Source organism: Berghia stephanieae, chromosome 7, assembly GCF_034508935.2.
Source record: "Berghia stephanieae isolate SIO BIC M18660-M18661 chromosome 7, UCSD_Bste_1.3, whole genome shotgun sequence".
Taxonomy (NCBI): Eukaryota; Metazoa; Mollusca; class Gastropoda; order Nudibranchia; family Aeolidiidae; genus Berghia; species Berghia stephanieae.
Window position 1 is genome coordinate 59,660,127 of NC_088366.1, and position 27,189 is coordinate 59,687,315.

General features: G+C 33.6%; 1 protein-coding gene across 1 annotated transcript; it reads left to right on the forward strand.

Annotated features, from left to right (window-relative positions):
* Positions 1-18,022: 18,022 nt before the first annotated feature.
* LOC144977572 (uncharacterized) lies at positions 18,023-25,370 on the forward strand. Its single transcript, XM_078922934.1, has 2 exons — positions 18,023-18,108; positions 20,333-25,370. Exon 2 carries the CDS (start codon positions 20,383-20,385, stop codon positions 25,063-25,065), a length of 4,683 nt encoding a protein of 1,560 aa, XP_078779060.1. The 5' UTR covers positions 18,023-18,108; positions 20,333-20,382; the 3' UTR covers positions 25,066-25,370.
* Positions 25,371-27,189: the final 1,819 nt, after the last annotated feature.

Here is a 27,189-nt window from a genome sequence, read left to right on the forward strand (position 1 = left end):
TATTGTTATTGTTATTATTGATATTATTATTATTATTATTATTATTATTATTATTATTATTATTATTATTATTATTATTATTATTATTATTATTATTATTATTATTATTATTATTATTAATGTTTCATTTGAATTCAAAAAGATGTATCACGAGATTATAGTTTTGTCCTTTGTCATTTCACTCTTTCTCTCTCAAGTTGATGGTTTTAAATTTAAACAGTTTGGTACCGACGTGCACTTATTTGCAGGTCTGATAATCCAATTCATTTCGGGTTCATTCTTGTAATGGATAACTCAAAAAAGGACTCAACACATTATCCATAACAACAATGTCAAATCAGACCCATAATTGCGTTCGGATGTTAGACCTGCATATATGTATACATCATTTCGTGCATATTTAAATGATATACTTTTTCAATCGTATCTATTTGTGTTTTGTGCTCTTTTGTGATCACTTTTTTTATTTATTGATGAATATGTTGTTGACAGTATAGAACTTTATGTCACCTGTTATTTTCTTTCTTTTGTTTTTCCTTTTTTTTGGTGTTTTTAATCACGTGATCTCAAACATGAATTGATTTCTTTCCAAACATTAATTATGATTGATTTACTAATCAAAATGTAACCAACTCATTTTAATATTCTTTTTTTTTCTTCAAGATGATTAATTTTACATTTTCATAATTTGGATAAGTTTTCATTCTCATTCATTACATTGAAAGGTTGAAGTGTGTCACGGATTAGTTTGTAAATAGATTAAGTCTACATACGACCAGTCGAATACTTGATGAAGGTAAAATTTCAAATGTAAGATTTAGAGGGGAAAAAACTGTTATTTGATTATACATATCTCTTTTCTGACGACAACAAGAGAGTCAAATATTTTCTTTGAATATGGCAAATGTGAGGAAAATTTAGGACCCTTCATTATTGTTAATTTGGCTTATAATATTATGTAAAGATGTTCCTTTACATTAGTGGTACGATAAGTAAGGGAGAGAAAGAAAAAAAACACCTCCAGGTGTTTCCATGGGTTAAAATAAAGATATATACTGATAACTAAATACCTTAACCCCTCATGTATCATACTATGTTCATCACCAAGTTTTAAAACTATTGTTTGTGGGATTGAGAGAAAGAAATAGATGGAAAGAGAACAAGCAAGTGAGGTAATGAAAGAGAGGAGAAAGAGAGAGAGAGAGAGAGAGAGAGAGAGAGAGAGAGAGGGAGAGAGAGAAGAGAGAGAGAGAGAGAGAGAGAGAGAGGGGTGTTATTCATCAGTAGCTCGGAAGTCCTATTTAGAGTACTTGTATATTTTTCTTTGTTTGTTTGTTAGTTTGATCCTTATGCATTTTGTTGATAACTCAAATTGATTAATATTTCATTGACCATGATGCTTTCATTTAATGTGTTTATAATTTACTATTTCATACGTCTCATCCCCCCCCCCCCCCCATTCTAATTTTAATGGGAATTATCTATATTAACTTTCCATGTGCTCGATGCTAGGACTTCATAATAATGTCACTGGCTCGATGTCATTGGTCACATTGCAAAATGTGCTCAAAGTGACCCACTTATTGAAAATGGTTCACAGCTTTTAAATATCTAACATCACGATTGGTCACGTGTGTATATTTACAACTTTCATAAACAAAGCAGTGTATTTACATTTGTTAAGAAATATCCAATCATTGGACAGCAACAAATCATGTGATTGGTGACCTGGTTGGACGAAAACATGAATATAGATCTTTCCCATTGAATCATCATTCTATGTATAAATATAATAATATAAAAGCTATGATTAATCCAGCCTTTTCACTAGGATTATGACCCAATTTACACCGTTATCAACACATGTGCTGCCGTTTTATTAAAGAACACAGTATGTGCTATTTGGTTAACATTGCATATACTGTGTTTTTAAAAACAACGGCAGAATGAGTGAAACATAAGAAAACTCATTTAGCCCTATATTCATTACGAGGCTATCGTATAAATTATATTATAATAATAATAAAATAGTTATCCAAGGTACACACTACACACTAGACAGCTAATAATTTTATCATCAGCACAGTAAAATGGGAAATGTTGTACACACACTCTTCTCTCTCTCTCTCTCTCTCTCTCTCTCTCTCTCTCTCTCTCTCTCTCTCTCTCTCTCTCTCTCTCTCTCTCTCTCTCTCTCTCTCTCTCTCTCTCTCTCTCTCTCTCTCTCTCTGAAACTATTTTAAACTTTTTTGTTGTTGTAAACTTAGTCGTTTTCTCTGAAACTTTAATTTTCGACATTTAAATTTAGCCACACGTCATACTAAATTGACGCTGGGTCACAATTTCAATTATAAAAAAACTAAAACACTATGAAAGGAGTCTGATTACTGCTTCATTACATTCCTTTATCACATGAAGCCATCAATTGTACAATGAATGTGTGGTTTGTTTGTCGTTGTTGTTGTTTTCTTTTTGTTTTGTTTTGTTGTTTTTTGTTTTTTTTTGGGGGGGGTGGGGTTGTTTTTTGTTGTTTTTTGTTTGTTTTTTCGTTTGTTTGTTTTTTCTTGGGGGTTGCTTTCGTTTTGTTTTGGTTTTTTTTTGGGGGGGGGTTGTTTTTCTTTTTGCTTATTTGACGGGGTTTTTTTTTTTTTGTTGTTTTTATTTTTGTTCGTTCTGTTTTTGTTTATGTTCGTCTATTTTTCTTCTTTTTTTTTCATTTTGTATTTTGTATTGGGGGGGGGGGGATTTTTTCAATCAAATTATTGTTCACCACCAGCAACAACACTACCATCGAACACTCACATACAATATTACCCATATTTTTGTGAAAGTTCTGAGTGTAAATGTTTCGTTGTGGTCATGTTATTTCAAAGGGTTTAATAGTAATATTATTATAAAGAGTAAATAGACCTTATGTATCCAGTTCATCTCAATAATTAAATTGATGCCTCCTTAAAATGACTACCAAAGTAACCATCATTTAGTTTCGTACTATTAATTCTCTCCTTACCCAACTAACCATCATTTAGTTTCGTACTATTAATTCTCTCCTTACCGAGCCTTTTCAGTATCTTCCCAAAAATGGCAGGCTTACCTACCCAGCAGAAAAATTGCCTTTTTAAACTCAAACAATGTCTCTACAAAACCACTTTATGTTCTTATTAATTAAACAAAGATCATTCTTCAAAGTTTATGATGTGCAAAAGAAATCTGAAGAAGAAAAAATGTATAGACACTGTGTTGTAACAAATGTAACGAGTTTGCTGTAGATGGTAAGGAGAGGGTTAATGTTTTAAAAGACTTGCATTCATAGAGGCCCATACATGGGCCTTAACCCTCTCCTTGCCAACCATAGGAAAATCGTCACATTCGTTACGATAAACCAACATTTTTCTTAGTCAAATTTCTTTTGTACATCATAAAATTTAATGGAAATGAACAGTGTGTTGTAAAGCATGTTTTGCTGAAGAAACTATGTTTCTCAAGAATTTTACTGCTATCGTGTCAGAGTGAAAAAAAATATCTATTTTTTTGTTAGTCGGGTGTGAAGTTTTGGGGGGAAATCCTGAAAATGGCTGGTGACGAGAGATTTAAATATCTATTCAGATTTCAGATTCAGATCGTTTCCCATCTGATGAATATTATGATGACCATGTTAATTTGAATCTACTCAGCATTCGTTATAATATTATTTCGTAATATAACTTCAAATTCACAAGCGCACATTAGCACCATTCATTTCCGAGTACTATCTAGTCTATACTTTTCATGTTCCATTGATTATGATAATAATATATGTTTTGTTTTGTTTGTTTTTGTTGTAGTTTCTGGGGCGGCGGGGGTTGTTTATTTGTTGGGGTTTTTTTTCGTTTTTTTTTTTTTTTGTTTTTTTTTTGGGGGGGGGGGGGGTTGTTTATTTTATTTTTTTTATTTGTTATGTTTTAGTTGATTATTTTTTGTTTGTTTATTTTTGTTCTTTTTTTTTCATTTTTGTTGTTGTTTTTTGTTTGTTTGTTTTTCTTTTGTTAAAAGTATACAAGTCAATTTTCATGACTTCAAAAGATCATTGATCATGGTTGTCAGAGAAACCAAAAAAAAAATTAAAAATTACAAAGTCTAAAATCAAATCATTTTTCCTGTCACATTAACACTTGCCCAGTTTCTTTCAATAAAAGATGTTGTTTTATATTTCTGCCATTGATTCTAAAAATGTGACCCACACTCTCTATCCGGATTTATGCCGGAGTAAATGATGTTTTTGGAAATTAAAATTTATGCCAAAAATGTTCATAATCACATGATATTTTTTTATCTGAGAAGCGTTATAAAGGTGTATCTATTCTTTACTTTCAATATTGGATTTGTCAGTTGTCACAAGTTAAGGCCAAAATCCAAGTTTTCCGCATCTATTTCACTCTAACACAAAACCGTATTGAGTCGATCGGTCACAAATACCATGTACAAAATTTGTTATATATAATTATTATATTTAAAAAAATGTTAAAAAATAAAAAAATAAAATATATATATATATATATATATATATATATATATATATATATATATATATATATATATATATATATATATATATATATATATATATATAAAGGAAATCTTTGCATTATATATCGCCAGGCTTTTTGTTTTAATTAATTTTACCTAATGATTAAATCAAAGTGACCGTATTTCTTCTTTGGTTAGTCTAAACAGACCAAACTGCAAACCTGATTCTAACCATACCCTTCGTAAAATCATAGCCTAATCTTTTCTTTAAATAAAGAATTGGCCCAAGTAGCCCTTGCTGGCGTAAGTAACCCCAATACTCTTCAACAGTCGTAACGTCACTTCCTTCCTAATGACGCATGGTAACTTAGTAACACTGGCTCTAAACTATCGGAACAATGGCGGACGCCAGTATGAAATATTTCTCTCGCGAGCATAAAAGCGTATCCAGAGGAAAAAAAAACACATAAATTTGATCATGTTTTGACTTTTACACATTCTGATCACAAGGCATATGAAAAGTTCTAGCCAGCATGAAGAATAAAAAGTAATGATTTTCTTTGTTTAGAACCAAGATGGCCGCCGTTGCCGGGCGGCGTGACATCAGACTACCGAATCCAATTAAGGTAGGGAGCTCAATCTTTAAAATGAAACTTTAAACATCAAGTTCACCCGGACCTAAGACCGATTCCAGATGACTAATCACAAATCATATTCGCTATTGGAAAAAAAAACCTGTTTGGTTGACCCGCTAAACCACACAGTTTGTTCTGCAATAGGGAAGAATTCTCGTGGCGTCACATTCTCTTCTTTTCTGGTTCCAAAATCCTTGGAAGTGTGTATGTATTATATCGAGGTGAACGTGATGCTTTTAATTCAATTTAAGCCTAACGGATAGAATTAAAGATTATATTACTTGAGTTAGCGTTTCAAAACCAAATAATATGAAGATTGATGGTATTTTGTTTAATGTTATCCGAACGGAATTTTTAAAGTATGCATCACATGGTATTTGTCGATTGTACAAACGTGGTTATTCATGTTCATATTTATAATGTTTTTGACTATCTATGATATTCTTGTTTCTATTTTTGATAAATTCCTTACTATATAATATTACTCATGTCTACAGCTATCTATTATGCATGATGATTATGCATCATCTGTGAAACATATAAATATTTTGTTTATTTGTTGGGTTTTGTTTTTTTTTCTTCATCTAGACCGGTCTATATTCTTATACTCTCCTTTTCCTTTCCTTTTTTTAAAAACCGGTTTGTAGGTTCTTGTATTCTTTTGGGGACGGAAGGGGGTTATTTCTGTTTTTCCTTTTCCTTTCCTTTTTTTAAAAACCGGTTTGTAAGTTCTTGTATTCTTTTGGGGACGGAAGGGGGTTATTTCTGTTTTTCCTTTTCCTTTCCTTTTTTTAAAAACCGGTTTGTAAGTTCTTGTATTCTTTTGGGGACGGAAGGGGGTTATTTCTGTTTTTTCCTTTTCCTTTCCTTTTTTTAAAAACCGGTTTGTAAGTTCTTGTATTCTTTTGGGGACGGAAGGGGGTTATTTCTGTTTTTCCTTTTCCTTTCCTTTTTTTAAAAACCGGTTTGTAAGTTCTTGTATTCTTTGGGGACGGAAGGGGGTTATTTCTGTTTTTCCTTTTCCTTTCCTTTTTTTAAAAACCGGTTTGTAGGTTCTTGTATTCTTTTTGGGGGGAAGGGGGTTATTTCTGTTTTTCCTTTTCCTTTCCTTTTTAAAAAAAAAACAGGTTTGTAGTTTGTTGTATTCTTTTTTTTTTTTTTTTTTTTTTTTTTTTTTTGGGGGGGGGGGGGGGGGGTAGGGGGTTATTTCTGTTTTTGTTGTGTTGTGTTTTTTTTGTTTTGTTTTTCTTGTTTGTTTGTTTTTTAGTGTCTTATTTGGGGGGTTTTATTATCTGTTTATAATTATTATTTTCTCATTTTTGGAGAGGGATTATTTATCATTGTCTTGTTTGTTTGGGATTTTTAAAATTATTATTTTTACTTGGTAAAAATTGACATACACGACAGGGAGAAGGAATAGTGCGAAATCTCCTTTCGCCTGTAAAAGAATTAAATATTCTGTGACTTTTTTGCGTGTCTATGAGGTGGTTTCAAAACCATCAGCAAAATTGTGATCTTTTCTTGTTTTGTTGCAATAATCATCTTTTGATACTTGATCCACTCCGTTATTCTATATTTGACACATTACACAATCTTCTTTTCCTTCTTCTTCTTCTTTGCAATCCTTGTTTAAATATATGTACAGTGGAATCTTGATAAAAGCCCAGCACCGCCGGACCAAAGAGATTTGTTGATTTTAAACAAGGTTGACTTTATCCATTATCAATAGAACACACTTGGATAAAGAAAAGAAAACGAAAATTTTAGACCAATAAGAGGTGTTGACTTAAAGCAGAAAATGACTTTAAGAGTGTTGATTTCATGCGGATTCCACTGTCTTAACATATATAATGTATCAGTTCGCCATAACATAAATACAAATACACAACGTGTGGAAATGTGTGCCTTAAGGACAACATTTTCAAGGAAAAATAAGGGCCAAAACCCACAGAAGCCCCCCCCCCCCCCCCACCCCCCATTATGATTGAAAACATCACTTGGGTTAATATCTATTGTTGTGTTCCTCTTTTTAAAATGTATCATATTCAATGTTTCTATTAAGTTCCTTTAACAGAACATGCTAGTCTGAGACTGGCGTGAGTATTCGCAAAGAATTTGTAAACGTAGGTGCGTTCAATTTTATGTCAGAGAAGAAGAGGAAGAAGAAGAAGAAGAAGAAGAAGAAGAAGAAGAAGAAGAAGAAGAAGAAGAAGAAGAAGAAGAAGAAGAAGAAGAAGAAGAAGAAGAAGAAGAAAGAAGAAGAGAAGAAGAAGAGAAGAATGAAGAAGAGAAGAAGAAGAAGAAGAAGAAGAAGAAGATAGAAGAAGAAGAAGAAGAAGAAGAAGAAGAAGAAGAAGAAGAAGAAGAAGAAGAAGAAGAAAGAAGAAGAAGAAGAAGAAGATGATGATGATGATGAATGAATGAGAAGAAGAAGAAGAAGAAGAAGAAGAAGAAGAAGAAGAAGAAGAAGAAGAAGAAGAAGAAGAAGAAGAAGAAGAAGAAGAAGAAGATTTTTGTTTAATGTTTTTTATGGATTATGTTGGGGCATTTTCTTGAGTCTCCATCGTACAGTTAATTTATTTCATTATGTTCATTTTTCAAAGATCGTTTACAAAACATAGGCAAACCCACAACAGTGGACTCCTAGTAGTAAAGTATATACATATATACTATTCATCTCAAAATATCACAACAAATATTAATCTCAGTGTTAATATGCATATCAAAATCACCCTCCCCCCTCCCTCTCACTTACTTACCATTAACCTGTTGGTCACTGAAAATAATCAAATACCTACTTTTCAATCAATGTGTCTCCATCCCTCAACGAAATCTTACTCGACTCAGGTGAAAATGAGTTCTTGATTGCCTACTCATATTTATTTTCAATGTTTATGAGTTGATCTAAAAATTGCTATGTAAATATGATATGGAGCTAAATAAAAGTAAAGCGCAGAATCCTAGAAATACATTTATCAACTCATCTGTTTCCATCTCTGGGAGCTCTACTTTAGAGTTTTATTTCAATACAAAGTGTTGTCAAAGATCGGTATTGATATTTACATAGTTCCATATTGTGAATATATATATATATATATATATATATATATATATATATATATATATATATATAATATATTATATATATATATATATATATATATAGTTACGGGGTCATAATACACCAGTATTGTTGTCATATTGTGATATTATGTTATAAAACATGTTATAAACCAATTACACATTAATGTTGTTATTTTTATGTTACTTATTACATAGTTAATACAAATGACGTTTCCTGCACTACTCTCAAACTTCTACTACTATTCCCACTACTACTACTACTACTACAACTACTACTACTACTACTACTACTACTACTACTACTACTACTACTACTACTACTACTACTACACTACTACTACTACTTACTATCTGCCACCACACCACCACTACTACTACTACTACTACTACTACTACTACTACTACTACTACTACTACTACTACTACTACTATTACTACTATTACAACAACTACTACTACTACTACTACTACTACTACTACTACTACTACTACTACTACTACTACTACGACTACTACTACTACTACTAGTAGTATTTTTCGTGTATTTATTTGCTTTGGTTTCGTTTATTTTGCTTTATATTTGTTTTCTTAATCAAAGTAATATAAATATACCATTGTTATGATACCATTTATGTATCATTCTTTGATACATCATCATATTATTAATCTATGATCAAAAGATTTCGCACAACAAGTCCACCTTAGTGGACCTTTTTCATATTGAAGAGTATCCGGCACAAAGTCGCATCTCTCCCTGCCATCAACCAAAAACCCTTATTTATCACAATAATATATTATTATGTGTTTCATTATAAATTATGTGTTGTGTTCATTGCAAACTCTTGTTTACAATAATATCATTATTTTGTTATTTAAAGTCAGTATTGTATGTAGATGAATGCCGTGCATTCAAATCATTGTATTACTCTCTCTCTCTCTCTCTCTCTCTCTCTCTCTCTCTCTCTCAATCGATAAAATGCCCGTCTGGCCAAGAAATTCGCATAGCTATCATGCTCAATGACAATGACTCTTTTAATCTAAAAATATCAGCCAATCAATATACTCTGTTGGTATCTATTAAATGTTTACAGTGCAAAATATGTACTTATTCGTTTCCTCCCGTTTAAGAATGAGACAAGGGCAATGAAGACCCAATGCTCTGTTCTACATAGAGGAAAATGGCATTCATTGTGCTTTGACTGCAAGAATAAGATTCCGGAGAAATAGCAACAATCTGTCTGCAAAATATTTATAAAATTTAGCTTTTTTTTTTTTTTAGACAACGTAGATTTTTTTTTCTTTTCCTAATTGAAAAATAATAATTTTATACTCAATCTGACAGACATTATGGCACAGTTTCTTTGAAATGTTTAATTAATAAGACCATAAAATTGTTTTTTAAAGAGATTGTTTGAGTTTTAAAAATTCATTTTCTGCTGGGTAACCCTGCCACATTTTGGAAAATACTGAAAGGAGGGAGTTAAAAAACATGGTTAAATAAATGGCACTTCAGAAAAAATTTACAAACTTAAATTAAGTTTTAGGTAAATTAAATATTAAGCACCAAAATCATACCGATATTATACCGATTAGAGGTTAAGGGTAACAAACCAGACAGAGACGGGTTATGGAATTTGTCACAATATAAATGTTATCAAAAGTTTGTGTTTTGTTTGCCATCTCTTAAGTTTGGTTTTATTTTTGCTTCTTTCGTAGTTATTTTATTTTTGCTTTATTGGGGGTTTTTTCTTGGGGTTTTTTTTATTTTAATTTGGGGGGGGGGGGGGGGGGGGGGGCGTTGTTGTGGGGGGGGGGGGGGGGTTGTTGTTTTTTGTTTTGTTTTTGGATGGTTTTTTTTTTTTTTTTTTTTTTAAAGTTTTTTTTTTTTTTTTGTTGTTGTTGTTGTTTTGTTAATAAACTCAAATCGTACCATATCACATTTTGCAATGCTTTATTTTTCTTTGTTAAAATCATATCACCATTATAACACGGGCACTTGATCTCTTACAGACAGTTTTATTCACAGTGGTTTTCAGATTACTTGATGGATCATTTTCAGTTTCATTTTTATTTCAAGGGGGTTTTTGTTTGGGTTGGGGTTTTTTTTTAATCTATTTTTTTTTTCTTTTTGGCCGGGGGGGGGGGGGGGGGGGGTTAGTTCGTTCTTTTTTGGTGAGGGGGGGGGGGGAGGATGTTTTTTGGTTGTTTTTGTGTGTTTTTTTTGTTTTTGTTTTTTTGTTGGGTTTCTTTGGTGGGTGTTTTTATTTGGGGGAGGGGTTACTTTGTTGTTGTTGTTTTGTTATAGTTTTGCTTTTCTTTCATAATTTTATTCTTATGGCCTCGGCGGAGGTATCTCCATTGTCGAAAACGTCATAAATTAATGAATGTGACTCGTCGTTTCTATTCGGCATTATCTCTCGGTGACCTTGACCTTGATACTGAAAAGTGGTGTTATTGTTCAAATTATAAAGTGGGAGATAGCATATTTGATTAACTCACTCAATCCTATAGATTTTTGCTACTTTTCAAAATTGAAAAAAAAAATGTATTCAAAATGAGCATGTACATAGATAGATATTTTTTTTCAACTACCATTAACATGCAAAAACTAAAAACATTAGCTTTGATACTACGCCTATAATTTGTCTCATAAAAATGTAATAAATAGGGTAAAAGTAGCCCGGGGTAAACTACGGATATAGTCGGTGTTAGGGTTGAGTGAGTTAACGGTTTCATAAACGAGATGGAATGTGATGTCCTCAACTGCCAAACACTTAACGTTTTTAAATTGTGATTGATTTGAATTTATTTTCAATTCCAATATTATTATTATTATTATTATTATTATTATTATATTATTATTATTATTATTATTATTATTATTATTATTATTATTATATATAATTATTATTATTATTATTATTATTATTATATTATTATTATTATATTATTATTATTATTATTTTTATTATTATTATTATTATTATTATTATTATTATTATTATTATTATTATTATTATTATTATTATATTATTATTATTATTATTATATTATTATTATTATTATTATTATTATTATTATTATTATCATTATTATTATTATATATTATTATTATTATATTATTATTATTATATTATTATTATTATTATATATTATTATTATTATTATTATTATTATATTATTATTATTATCATCATATTATTATTATTATTATTATCATATTATTATTATCATTATTATTTATTATTATTATTATTATTATTATTATTATTATTATTATATATCATTATTATTATTATTATCATTATTATTATTATCATTATTATATATTATTTTATTATTATTATTATTATTATTATTATTATTATTATTATTATTATTATTATTATTTATTATTATTATTATTATTTGTTTGTTTGGTGGGGGGGGGGGGGGTTGTTTTGTTTTGTTTTATGTTTTTATTTATTTATTTTGTTTGTTTTGTTATTGTTTTTTTTTTTTTTTGTTTTGTTTTTTTTTTTAGTTTTGAGAGCGAAAGATGGGATTTAGGATTCTTTTTAATTTTCTTTATTTACGGTACCTGTTTATTTCATTCATAGACGTTTTGTTTTATTTTGTTTTGTATTTTATTTTTCCGTGTTTTTTGGTTTGATGGTTCATGATTTATTAAATTAGTTTTATTTTCTTTAGTTTTCATCCATTCATTTCATTATATTATATTATATTATCAATTTTCAATTGTTGATTACTATTGGATTTGTTTTTGTCGTATTTATTTCATTTTATTATATTTTCTTCTCTAAAAAAAATTTAATTGTTTTGGGGATTTTTAGTATGAGTGATGAAGCTTATCTTCAAACTATAAATATTATCTTACTTGTCCTTTCAGATGTTATTAATGAAGCTAATTTTACCGAATATTTTGTATTGATGAATTACGAAGGTCAGAGGTCAGCAAGCAATTAACTACAAGTAAACGATAACTACACACACATTCCATAATCTTTGACACACACACACACACACACACATATATATTTATATGATATTGATTAAATTCTTTACCACACGTTTTTCATTGGATTTTGGCTTTGTTTTACAATCTATTATTATTATTATTATTATTATTATATTATTATTATTATTATTATTATTATTATTATTATTATTATTATTATTATTATATTATTATTATCATCATTATTATCAAGATTATTATATTATTATTATTATTATTATTATTATTATTATTATTATTATTATTATTATTATTATTATTATTATTATATTCATCTTATCATTATTACTATCTTTATCATTATTATTATCATTATCCTCATCATCATCAACAACATCATTATTATTATTGTTATTATGATCATTATCATTTGGTTATTGTTTTTATTCTTGTTTATTGTTATTACCATTATTATCATTACGATTATTGTGGACTTAATGTTAAAAAAAATATATATAAAAGATTGTCTCACTCAGTCAATGTAAAAATGGTGTAGCTCTAGTCAGTCACACAGATGAAGAAAGAAAAAATAAGTTTCTCATAATTTTTCTTTCTTTCTTTTTTTTTTTTTTTTTTTTTTAGTGTCGGTAATTCTCACGGGCCATCATCGTAATTTACTCTTATGATCTTTTATAACGTAATTATAATGTAATTCGCATCTATTTTTGGAAATGAAATGTGACCCGTCGCATCAATTCGGTTTTAGGTCTGGATGATTTGGATGCTAAAAATAGATTTTTAAAATGTGTTTAATTTAAAAATAGTATCATCGAACAAGGGTTGATTTAACCAATCAACTACCGTACGCTGGGGAAAAAAATTAATTTGGCACAAAAAGAAAAAAAAATCTTGCTTCAATTATAGATCGATTTAAATGACCCTCATCTTGGCAAAAACTCTCACACTTGGAAGCTTGCGAAGTCCCAGGTTTGAGAGTTTTTTGGCAGGATGAGGGTCATTTAAATCGATTGAAATTTATTGAAAGAGGGACCAGTTTTCTGGCCAAATGTTTAAATACGTGATTTCCAGAGTTTGGCAGTTAAATGGTTAAAATGTCTTCTTATTCAAGAAAATTCAAAACAGTTTCTTAAAGTGGCAAAGACTAACATTTGACAATAATTGTGCCCCATCGCCTAAAAGCGGTACTTTGTCGGGATGAATGAGGTGCAGGTAATTGAACTCATAGCGATCAATTTATTTGAACTTTTCAATGTATGTTGGAAAATAAATTAAATTGATTACATTGAAAAAATAAATAATAATACATAAATAAATAAAAATTAAAATATTTTAAAATATTTCTCTCATTGTTCCAATTAAAAATTCACTTTTCGAGGACCGATACATCCCGATTTTAAACGTTTTGTGACGATGGGTCACAACTATTTTACACCCGACCCCCCCCCCCCCCCCCCCCCCCCCCCCCCCCACGACATAATACCGTTTTGAGACGATACTAATGTAGCAAATGGCCCGTCATGCAAGCCACATTGATCGTGTTCAAACTGAGTATGGTAAGTAGTGTTGCGTGTTTTCTTTATTCACAGCTTTTGGAATGATTAAAGATTGATTTATCTTTATCCTTTGTTTATAATGATAATATTAACTGTCCATTCGATTAGCTCCCTCTTTCTATACAAACTACGAAGCACCAATACTACTACTAACTACTACTATGTCATTGTTTTATTGTGATATAACAAAGATTATATAACTATTTTATGTGTATAAACTGTTGCATATTAAACTTACATGCCTTCTTTCCCGCTGTCCTTTCGCACACGAGAAAATATGTTGGTCTTTCTAAGCTATCAATAAACTTTACACTCTCTTATCACTGATTTCGAGTTTATTTTTATTTCATTTGATATTAACTCTCTCCTTGCCAACCATAGGAAAAGCGTCACATTTGTTACGATACAACCAACAATTTTATCATTCTGATTTCTTTTCCACATCACAAAATTTATAGAAAATTTGTTGTTATAGTTATAAAAACTTGACACTGTGTTGTAGAGCTCATTTTGCTGAACAATATTGTGTATAGAATGTACTTGTTGGTTTTCTGTTTGAGTAAGAAAATTCTGGGTTTTTTTTTGTTGGGTGGGCATGACGTTTTGGGGGAAACTATGAAAATGGGTGGTATGGAGAGTTAAGCCCTTAAGAAATAAACTTTATTACTATTATTATCAACATTTGTATACAAATGTTACAAATATTAATATTAATAAAATATATTTCCTAAACTCCCATTCCCATTCAAATGACAGCTCTAGGCGCTGTTTGAAATTCGCAACAGAGAAAGAAAATGACAATAATATGTAGGTACTTCCCGCTTTGAGTGGCGCATAGTTGAGTCCTTGGAAAAGGCTCTTCCCTCACATTCTCTCATCGTACTCAGATGTAAAATGAAATGAGTGCAAGTCCATTAACAGCGCTGTTTCTCTCGGCCGGAGGGGTATGCAATATTATCTCCTAATAGGCTTGTTCTAAGTCTCGTTATACGGGTGAAGTGTTCCTGTCGGTTAGGGAACCCTTGTAAAGCACTTTGAGGGCGTTCAGTGGTTATTGCTCTTTATAATTGCTCACCCTTTTATCTGTGTTTTGTTTTTGTTTTTTTGTTTTTTTGTTTTTTGTTTTGTTTGTTTGTTTTTGTTTTTTTTTACTGTAATGACCTTTTCTATGTCGCACACAGCCATGGGGCTGGTTCATCAACCCGACAATCTCATAAAGATTAGTCTACAGAATGTTTTTATAAAGGATTTCTCGAACACATACAACAATTTAATTTGTTTGTTTTTAAATAGAAGACGAAGAAGAAGGTAAGGAGGACATAATGAATGTGAAACAGAGACATTGCCCTACACCGTCCCACACTACACGGCATTTATCGTCAATGTTGGAGCTGCTATAGTGTGGAGAGAAGATGGGGAGGAGTCAGACCTACAGTAAATCGACTGAGATGGAGAACCTGCCTAACGACAACGACGCTTCATCAGTGGGGACTTTCCATCTGTCTCACCTGTAGGCTACTACGCGTTGTGGACAAGAACCTTAAACCGCAGAGCATCTGGTCGAGCGTTTTGTTGACGACGAGGCTACCGAGCGGGTTTGCGAATTCGACAACGACAGCTTGGATAGGCCATGTGAAACCATTAGAAGCTGCTGCCATAGTCAAGTCTCCAACCAATTTTCTCGGCGAAGTGACATTTTTATGCAACATCTATTCGTTCATTGATTTTTTAATTTTTATTTTTTAATTATACTGGTCTATCCAGGCGATAGCAGCTTCTAATGGTGTCACACTAAAATAGTTATAGTGATCTGTCCAGACCGCAAATTCATACGTGTACAGTCGCAAACCTGCCCGGAAGCTTCGTCACGCCGCAACGCACGACTAGATCATCTTCGGTTTTGGGCTCTTGTCCAAAAATCGTTCATGTAGGACAGGCGACAAGTCTCAATTGATGAAGCGACGGACCCGTGAGGCAGGGTCTCGACCGAAGTCGATTTGCTGCCACCAATTATCATTTTTGCTGCCATCCAGTATCTCCTCATGCTGGTACAGAGACCTGGCAATTCTCTCCCAGTTTCGAGGAATCTATGTCCCTGTCCCTCGAGGGATTGAATTCGTCCAAACTGACTTCATCTCATATGCGCAGTCCTATCTGAAGTGAAGGAAGCTCAGTACAAGGGTTGCCGGGACTTATTACGGCGCAAAACAGGGGCACCATCCATTATACGCTTGAGAGGGGTTTCCCCATTCCCCCTCTCGATCTTATCAATCCAGCCATTTGTAATCGTCTCCTACCTAACACCAGAGGGGGGGGGGTGGGGGTGAGGAGTTGCCGCCATTATCGGAGCCCCATTCTCTAGGCGTTGTTGTCAGCGTTCACGACACTGTATGCATGGACTTTGCGAACGTTTACAGCAACCCCTCAACATTCTTGCTCCTACCCAATACCGGAGCGCAATACTCCTCGCTGGAATAACAGAGTGCAGGGCAGAAGTCCCCAGAAATGCTTGATCAGCACCCCGAACTTGTTCCCACCTGCTTCCTCAGAAAACTGTTGCGTTTCTCTATCTTCTAGGCAACACCTTCAAGGTGGACCCCACAGAAAGGCTGCGTAACTCCCAGGTATTTCGGACACGGTTCAGTTCATATGAGAGAACCTGGTCCCCGACAAGGGCGTCGAATTCGTTGCCGCATTTGTGTACATTCGCGAACCCGCCAGGTAGCCTTCTCACAACACAACGCTGGACAAGATGTTCTGTTTTGTCGGGTTCTTCTCCACAACACGTACATGCAGGACAGGTGGAAAGTCCCCACTGATTAAATGCCGCTGCAGTTAGTCAGGTTCTCGATCTCAGTCGATTTCCCGCCACTCAGTGTCTCCTCTTTGTGGTACAGAAGTCTGGCAACTTCTATCCCAGTTTTGAGGAGTCAATGTCCGCGCCCATGACGAGGGACCAAATTCGTCCAAGCCCACTTCCATCTCGTATGTGCAACCCTGTCCGAAGTCAGGGAAGCCAAGTCCAAGGTTGTCAGATCTTATTTTGGCTCGAAACGGGGCACCGTCCATTACGCGTCTCGGGGAGGTTTCCCCAGTCCCCCCTTTGTTTTGTTATGTCGGTGTCAAGTAATCGTCTCCCTTCTGACATCGGAGGTGGGGGGGGGGGGGGGGGATTGCTACCATTATCGGGCCAATTTAAATTTATTTGGGGGGGGGGGGGTGTTGTTGCCAGCGGTCCCGCCAATAATATGTGCATAGACTTGCAAAGTTTTATACCTACCTTCTCAAAGTTCTTGCTCCTACCCCACAATGGAGCGCAACACTCCGTGATGGAATAGCATAGTGACAGGGCAGAAGTCCCCAGGAGAGCCCGATAAGCGCCCCAAGTTGTTGTTTCTGGTTTCCTCTAAAGATTGTTGCGTTTCTCTATCTTCCAGGCAACACCTTCGAGATGGACTCCATAGGTAAGGCTGCGGTCCAGCGTAACCCCCAGGTAGGTACTTCGGATACGATTCATATGGGTGAACCTGGTCCCCGACAAGGATGTTCAGTTTCCTGGTGTGCCAACCGCTGCATAGATGGAATGCTGCGTCTATGCTTTTTGAAGTGTTCATCTTCAGGCAGGTAGCACTTGTAAACGTAGGATTTGATTTTGGTAACATCCTCACCGAGGGTACTCTCGAGACGGCTACAGACCTTACTTTGAGTAACGAGGGCCCAATTGTCCGCATATAATTCCAGCCTCGGGGAGCGAATTTAGACATTAAACAACACATGTGCCATAATAAATCCCCGAGGGACTCCATTCATCCATTTCCTGACTACGTTTTAATTTTATTTATTTATTTATTTTTTTTATCTTTTAAATTTTAAAAATTGAAAATGCCGAATGGGTAATCCAATAAAATGCCAGTCTCTGAAGAGTTAATTTATTTTATGGAAGGCACGCAATAATTTTATTATACATAGAAAATACAGGCTTCTCGTAGGTTTCTTGCTTAAGGGAAAAGAAAACCCGCGAAAGCAGATCTTAAATCCGATACTTCTGGATTTAGTGCAATGTCCTATTCACTCCGTCATCTCGACTTAAATTAATCCTTTATCAAATAAGAAAATGTTAGTGGTACACTGCACTACATTTGTTTATTGGTAAAATTGATAATAACATTTTCCTCACTGCAGCCTTGTTTTGTAATTTTTCAATGGTACGATTTGGCATTCTTTGTAATTTGTTTAATCCATCTGGCAACTCTGATAGCAGTAGACTTTTTTTCCTGCTTTCGTTTTACGTTTTTCTCATACACACAATAAAGAAGACAGCGTAATAATTCTTGAAATGTCTGGATCACAGGTAGAATGTTGCTTTTGTGCAATGGACAAAGCATGGTTGAATTGATTAGAGTCTGGAGAGATCATAAGTGAAAGTGAAGTCGCAGCTGCTTGATATTGATACTCAACTTCAACGTCTATCACTATCCTAGTCTTAGACGTCTAAAAGCTATCAATCAAAGAAAATCAGCAAGACGTGACACAAGCATTATAAGTGACCAACACATTTGTTGACTTACTGAGCTTACACCTTGCATATTTTATGTTTTTAATCTAGAGCAATCAAGTTTTAAATTTGTAAAAATAAACCAATTTCCTTTCTGACTGATGAGTTAATGAATGAGTAGGTACAAAGTGGCAATTCGGACTCGAGTCTCAATAGTAGTCTTCTGTAGCTATTCGGACTCGAACTCTATGGTTCGTGCGCATACAGAGAGGAGGACTACACAATGTGGGTAGTAGGTAGAGGGTGGGAGTGATGAAGAGCTCGCCCTGTCTCACACTCACACTATCAGAATATTTATTTTTGTCCTGATTTTATTTGTGTGTGTGTGTGTGTTATGTTGTTAGAAAAGCTTTTCATTTATATTTATACCACAGTTACTTTGACTTTTGTTTTACTTTTGAAGAGTTTTAACTCTTTTCTTTTTTAATTTCTAACTGGACTTCCAATTTGATCCTTGATTCTGCTAGCTTAGTTGGTAGAGCACTCGCTTCACAAGAAAAGCTACCAAAATTGATCCAGCAATGTCAGATTTTTTTCTGACCCCCTTGTTCACCCAGTAGTGATTGGATAGCTGGGTCTGTTCAATCTATTGAAAAGTACTTTGCATTGTCCTAGACAATGGGTAGCGGTCAACTATTTTGTCCATTTCATGCTATAGAAATTGAATTTAACACTGGCTCCATGGATTTAATGGCTTTAAGGGACATCCTTTTAGACTTGGTACGGGTGAAATGACCCAGTGGATATGGCATTGCATTTCCCTTTTGCTCACTTTTGGGCCTTGCACTGAGGCATTAGCTTCAACAGATATCTCTTTGTTTCGATAGAACCTAAAGAAAAATTTCCCCTGAGGATGAATAAAGCGTACAGTGCAACTTTTGGATAATGATAATGACACCCCCTGGATATCGACATTAACCTCTGGTCCCAATTTTTTTGTTATATGAAAACCCCAAAATAGCGACATAATTTTAGTAAAACCCCTATTTGCGACGTCGTTATGGCGATAAATCAGCAGTTGACACCATCACTTGATATTTAAAAATCTAGCCAAATTGGCAACAGCTATTCCGACCAGAGTCATCTCGTACTTTTGACCAATAAAAAGCATACTCATAGTTAACAAGACCACTTTGTTACCAGCCAATGCCAACACGGTTTACCTACCAATGAAATCACTTTATCGCTGTTACCATCGGGTCAGAAACTTCTATAGAGAACTCTTAGAAGGTAATGCATTGGGCGCATAGAAAAACGTCACTATCCTGAACTGTCAGATGGCCACTGGTCAAAATTGGCCACACAGAGAATCGGTGTTTCTATTATTAATTAAAATTTTTTATTTAAAAAAACATTCTGTTTTTTTTTCAATAACAAATTTTTTTCCTATTCTAGATTATATTTTTAAAAAAATCAAAACCCATGAGTTTTTTTAGAGGGATCAAAATGTTTGTAGTTTTTGGCCAAATGAGGTTCTATTTAGCCACTTTTAAAAAGAATTGACCTCTGGCCTTCTGGAAGATCTGACAATTTTGACAATGTCATTACCGATCGTTGACAACCTTGCTGACGATTCAAGAGTGAATCAAATATCAAGATGTGTTCTGTTGTATTAATAAATGCCATTTAATAAGATATTAGATAAATGCCGTTTAATATTATATTAAATAAATGTCAGTTCCAAGCTTGGTTAAATGACATGAAAATGGTGTTTCAGCAGTTTACAATAAAAAAATAAAAGCATATCTGTTAAATCTTTTGACCAAAGGAAAATACACATTCTGATGTGATTGGAACGTGTCTTATCACAGGCACTGGCCTGAACATCGCATCATGATTATCAAGGGTCTTGCTTCACCCCTTTTTCCAGCATCTTGATAATCCCGGAATAACGACATAATGTTCCTGTCCCAGGCAATGTAGTTATCCAGGGGTTGCATTGTATTTTATTGTATTCATCGGTTTTTGTATTTTTCTCTTTTCTTACTTTTAATTCATTTTTTTTCTTCTCTCTTGACAGGTACACTTATTTCATCTTTAACTTAGCACTTTGATATAAAAGCATCGAAAATGTCATCTGAGATGATTGATCTAACTGTGGAGGATAGCGCTTCAACTGATGCTGTGCCATTGGTTTTGGTGCCAAATCAATATTGTGATCTAACCCTAGATTCCTCCACAGATGATGAAGATTGTCCAACTTGTAGTAATGCCAGTGTGTCAATACCGAACAATGAATTTGTGGCAAATGATTTGGTATCGCTGGATTACGATGTTGGAGATGGTGAGAAAAGTCTAGGATACAACGCTCAAAATAACATTCATGCATTACCTGTTGATTTTTTTGAAGATGTGTATTGTAGTAATGCCGAAGAAGAAGATGATGACATAATTCATAATGAAGACATGGTAGCGTCAGGGAGTACTAGTTATAGTCAAAATTTATCAAAATCGACGTTGCTAGATGACAGTTGTTCCAAACAATCAGGTAAGAACGTTACCTCCGAGGAAATGGAAGATTGTACAAAGAAGGTCAAAAGACCTGTTGGTCGTCCGAGAAAGGTAAATCAGAACACATCTGCTATCATTACAAATGAGGAAAAAAAGGTGAAGACTTCAAAAGTGAAGAGAATGTCTGTAAAGAGGAGTTATCTTCAAAACAAAGTTTTGCGCAGTACATTTAGGGATACAAAGGAACGAAGAAGTAGTCAAAAGCAAATTGATTCTTTAAAAAGAGAGATGACTTCAGTGAACAAGAAAAATCAGCTTGCCAAGCTGCCTATTAATCGGACCAGTATATTTTCATCATCTTCATCATATGACAAATACAATCCAATGGATACAAGGAAAAGGACTCTAGGGGGCAAAACTTCTAGAAGTGTGGGAGCAAAAATGTCAAAGTCATTTGACAACAGTAAAAATTCAAAAGTCATGAAGATAAAGAATAACCAAACGGAAAATTTCATACCACCCACCCGTGGTCGTCCAAGGAAAATGTCACCTTCAGATATGCAAGACCAAAGAAAGGTATTTTCTAATAATGAAGATTCAGAGAAGAAAAGAAAAAGGAGTCTTGAAAATTTGGAAAGTTTTTCTGCTAAAAAGCCAAGATTTGAAGGTAGCAAAAATAATTCTGAAGGCTTTAAGGTTGATGGAAGTCAGGAGAAAAATGTCACCACCCGATCTCCTGGTTGTCCAAGAAAAATACTATCTCCACCCACAGATAAGCTAAGGCCCGGAAATGCAATAAAAAGATATTGTAAAAAAAATAAAAAATCATTTGTGGCAGAAAAAAGTTGCAGATCAGTAATTGTCAAGTCTAAAAGTCACAGAATTCCGAAGGATAAATCAGACTTTTCCAGTATTAAATCTTCTCCTTCAAAGCCAAAAATTAAGCAAAGTGTTCGGATTTCAACCAAAAGCAAGGGGGAAACCATTGTGGATTTAACAGAAAAATCTTCCCATTCGGAAAAAAGAAACAAACACGTGACAAATATTTCTAATAAAAAATTTAGGGATAACATTTCTAAAGGAGAAAAGAAATGGAAACAAAATAAATTGAAGGCCTTAAGTAAAAAAATGTCCAATATTAAGAGGAAATATGCTAAAAAGCTAACAGAGGAAAGTAAAAAAATAAAATTGAATGAGTTAAAAGACAAAAAGAAGAGTGTACAGAAAGTGAAGATTAAAAATTCTGAAGTCAAACCAAAGAGGATACAAAAGGTGAAAGTGAAAAAGAGAAAGTATGTCAAAAGGAAATTGAAATGTGACAATTCGGGTAAAAAGCAAGATATTTTGTCTGAAGATGTTATGCTTTTTTCTGGAGTTTTCACAGAAAATGATGAAGTTAGTCCCAGGCGTGTAACACAAAAGGGAAAACTTGACATGAGATTTAGATTGAATAAACACATTGCAGAGGCAAGTAAAAAAAGTGGATGGAAAAAACAATCATTGTACAAATTGAGTCATGATACTGCTGAATGCTTCAAACAGGGATTGAAATCTTATAGATTAGGTGAGAATCAGTCAACAGCATCAACATCTAGAATAGAGGAAATAGTTGCAAGAGGTTATCCTTTATTTTTGAATAGAGAGCAGGAAACATCTTTTCCTTTGTATAAGGAACAATCACAGTGGGAATCCAATAAAAATTTAACAACGGACTCGGGTGACGAGGTTGATGGCTGTCAAAAATTGTACCCTGACCCGAATGCAGGAAATCCAATGTTAGAAGTTGATATGGATGCAGCAGAAGGAAATGAAGATTACATAAACCTCGCTGATAAGGCCATTTTAAACCATTCTCAAGTTTTGGAAAAAAGCAATCAAAGTTGTCAATCAAGGACAAAATTCTTCAGAGGATGTATTCCACATTCCAAAGAAAATAATCTTTTTCTCGACGGCGACAGAAATAGCTATGAATCTAAATTTGAAATTAGCCCAGATAATTTTGTTAGCACCAACAGTGCTCGTAACAGGATTAGAGATGAATTTTTATATTTTGATTCTTATGATGAACATGTCGTGAAATATCCATCTTCTGATCATCCACTTAGAAGTGTAAATGTCAATACATATCAAAATGATGAGTGCTGTGATAATGAGGATTTTAATCATATTGCTCGTAAGGTTCCTATTATCCCACCAAATCCATCAAAAGAGCCAGTTTCTATTTTCTATTATACTCCTAAACAAATTGTGATATGTAATGAGTCACATCGTTGTTGCAAGAAGTTTGCTGTTAATAGAGTTGACAAATCAGTTCAATGCGATATGAATGAGCAAACATTCAACTCTCATTCTATAACTGGTTTAGAGTATAAAGAAAACACACTAAAAGCAAAGGAGAACAATGTGCCAAGTTCTCTATCCAAGAATGCAACTGATAAACAGGCAGTCCATGCTCAAACACAACACATTTCACAACCTTCATCAGTATCACTGAAAAGTTGCACATCAGAGGACAGACAATCTATCAAAGACACACAGTATCAGGTGAGAGTTCAAATGAATCCAAACTTTCCTGAAATCTACACAGTGAGGAGAAAAAATCCCAAAACCTTGCCAAAATTTGAGAATAATAAACCATTTCCTAGATCATCCCAATCAAACTTCAAGCAATTTCAACATCAGTCTTTTACTGATATAAATTTGAGCAGCTCAACTTCATCTTCTTCAAACTCAAAGCGACGGTTTGTGGAACCTCTTTATTCTAATCGAACCACATCGGGCAATGAATTGGTATGGGGACGAAGTGCAGATTTAGTATCTTTGAATTGTTTACCAATGGAAATATCATCGTCTGTATACACAAATGATACAATTGAAACTGTCATAGAAAACAACCCAAGCCCCTCCGTAAACTTAGTGAATTCCAATAGTGCCTCAAGTACTTGTGATAACTCTTGTCTTGAAAAAGAATCGGTTAATCAAACCACCTTAGAAAATCATTCAAACTCTTCTGTAAACCTAGCAAATTCCAATGGTGCTTCTAGTAGAAGTGTGGATATTTGTGCTGATAGTGAAATGATAGATCACGATGATGTTGAATGTGAATTTGTGAGCAGTGATGAATTGAAGACTTTATTACCATCATCCAATGGTGCAAATGTTGAGAAAGTACTTCAAGATGCTGGCTATCCAAATTCCAGAGTGTATGAAACTAACACTGTTCATTCTACCGAGGATGCAGCTCTTTGTGGCATGACAAATGAAAGTCAGGGGTCTGAACCTTTGTATAACTCATTTAGTTATGCCTCGTCTTCCATGGAATATGCTGACGATAATGTACAGGAAAATCGTAAAAATGTCGTAGATAGTGATTCCAATAAAAGTGTAAGTAGTGCAACAATAGTAACAGTAGACGAAACTGACGATGTCTCAAGTAAAACTTTTGAAAGTAATATGAAAGAAGTTTGTGGTACTCTGGACAGTGTCTTTAAGAATGTTAGTCGTGTCACAGAAAATGTCAATATTGTTGAAAATGAAACAGAAAATAATAGTAATAATGATAGCTACACCAATGAAAGTGAAAACATTCAAACAATTACATTTGATGGTGGAACAAAAAATAGTGAGATTGTTTCTAACAATGCAACAAAAAATATTGAAGTTGTGACAAAGGCTGTTGACAAGGACAGTGATAATTTTGACAATTTGATGGATAGTGTTGATAATGTCTCTGATAAAGCCGATAATGATAATTCTCTTATTGGGACAGTTAACAAGGGTAGTGATGATTTTGACAGACTTATGGAAATTGCTCATAAAATTCCAAAAATTGTTGCTGTGACAGAACCTGTTCATCAAGACAGAAAAAATTTTGGCACTGCCTTAGAAAATACTGCTAATGTCTCTGCTAATGTTACAAAAATGGATGAAATTATGATGGAGACTATTGATAAGGATAGTGATAATTTTGACATTGTCATGAAAAATGGTAACAATATCTCTGATGATGTTCCAAAAAATGTTGACGCTGTCACAAAGGCTGTTGACAAGGACATTGATTATTTTGATAATGACCTAGAAAATGTTGGCAACATGTCTGATATTATTGCTAAAAATGTTGACACTATGAAAGAGATTGGTGACAAGGACAGTGATTACTTTGATAATGAAATGGAAAATATTGGCAACATCTCTGATATTATTCCAAAAAATGTTGACACTCTGACAGAGCCTGGTGACAAGGGCAGTAATGATGTTTACAGTGCCATAGAAAATGAAACAGATTGTCTCCCTTTTGGTTAAAACTGCCAGCATCTGCTCATGACTTTGGATACCATTCAGCGAAGCACAATAGGATGTTTCTGCTCGTTGGATTCACTTTTGTGACTTTCTCAATGATTTTAATTTTTCCGTCAATGAAGGAGTATTGGAGGCATTAAACTAAATTTATATGATTATTCCTCAACATTATTGCAACCTTCCCTACCCTATCTGAACTATCGTAAAAGCATCTTGATGAATACCAAGCTGCACGAAACTGTGGGCTGTAAAAAGTAATGTATGTACTAAAATGAACATAACAGCTTAGAAAAAAAAAAAAGAACAAATGTGACCCTTCGCCTCAAAACGGTATTAAGTCGGGATGGTTAAGATGTTGAAAATTGAATTTATAGCCATAAATATCAGACTTGTGTTGAGTTTGTATGTTTTATTGATGAGAATGGATACCATATTTTAGGGCGCTGATGCCAACAATTTATATTTTTGACCAGTTTTAACATTAAATTCACCTTTTAAGCATATGGTTCGTTCCGACATAATACCGTTTTGAGACGAAGGGTCACAAATTACTAAACACAGAACATTGTGCTGCCCTTTTTGCGTCGAGCCCGAAATGTTCTGTGTTTTGGTAATTTGTCCTTTTTTTGAAGCTATTCTATTCATTTTATACTACACTACTTTATTTAAAAGTATCTTGGGGGCCTTTTAACTTCTAAAACAAATTATTGTCACTTACTTTACAGGTAGAATCATAGTTACCTTCAATTTTAATTTCTTTGAAATATTGGATACTTTCATACTTTGTCTTTAACAACAAGATATGAAGTGAGTAGAAAAGTGCCAGAAGACATACTTTCATACTTTGTCTTTGTACTGTTAATGTCTTTGAAATATTGGATATTTGCATACTTTGTCTTTGTGCTGATGTAATCTTTTAGGCTTCCATCACCGTATAATTTTTTTAAAAAATTGTTCCTTTAATTTTCTTGGTCTCTGCGACTACTGATGTATATTTATCCTTTTTTTTTTTTAGCAGCCAATCCATGAAATCCCAAAAAGGTCAGGCCAGTGGATTTTTCTTTTGTTCACAACCTAGCTATTTCTCCAATTTCCCCCAATCCTTTATTATGCGGCTATGTGGTCTTGTGGTATGACACTCGCTATCGGATCGGAAGGTCCTGGGTTTGAGCCTCGCGCTCGGCGCATAGTTGAGTCCTTGGAAAAGGCTCTTTATGCATATTCTCTCATCGTACTCAGGTGAAAAATGAGTACCTGGCTGTTAACAGCGTTATCTTAGTCCGAAAAATTGTAATATTGCCTAACAGGCGACATGTCCCGTCCTACATGTTAAATGTTGCTGTTGACCTGGGACCCCTTGTAAAGCACTTTGAGCACATTTAGTGGATATTGCGCTATATAAAGCTCAGTTTAAGCTCAATTATATATCCTTTCCATGTTGCTTTATCTAATTGGTCCAGAATGGATCAATTGGGTTTCGTTTTCACTTTGGCTGGATTTTTTTTTCCAAGAGGCAAAGTCAGATGGATCAGTTATTTTTATGAGAGATGATTTTTTAAAAACCTTTTTCATCACTTCTCCATTATAATATGCTATTGTTTGGTTTGAAATAATATACATAATGGCTATTTTGTAACATTTTGAGTGTATCCCTTTTGGCTAAGATGCTGTAGCAGTCTTGGACTTTTAACTCACTCAATCCTAGAGATTTTTGCTGCTTTTCAATATTGGAAAAAATGTATTAAAAATGAGTATGTAAATAGATAGTTTTATTCAACTATCATTAACATGTAAAAATTCAAAAAATTACCTTTGATTCTACGCCTATAATTCGTCTCAGAAAAATGTAATAAATAGGCTTGGGGTGAAAGTAACCCGGGTAATCTACGGATGTAGTCGGTGCTAGGGTTGAGTGAGTTAAGAGGTCTCAGTCTAGCTATAAGGATATATTGCTGTGATGTAGTTGTATGGTTTCATGGGAATGAGATGCAGAGGAAAATAGAAAAAAAAGACTTTTAAAGTTAAAATGGTCAAACATACGAAATATTAGTTTTTTCCAGGTAATTGAATTGTGTTTATTCTCCTCCTTGCATGTATGTATTTAACCCAAATTCATATTCTTAACTG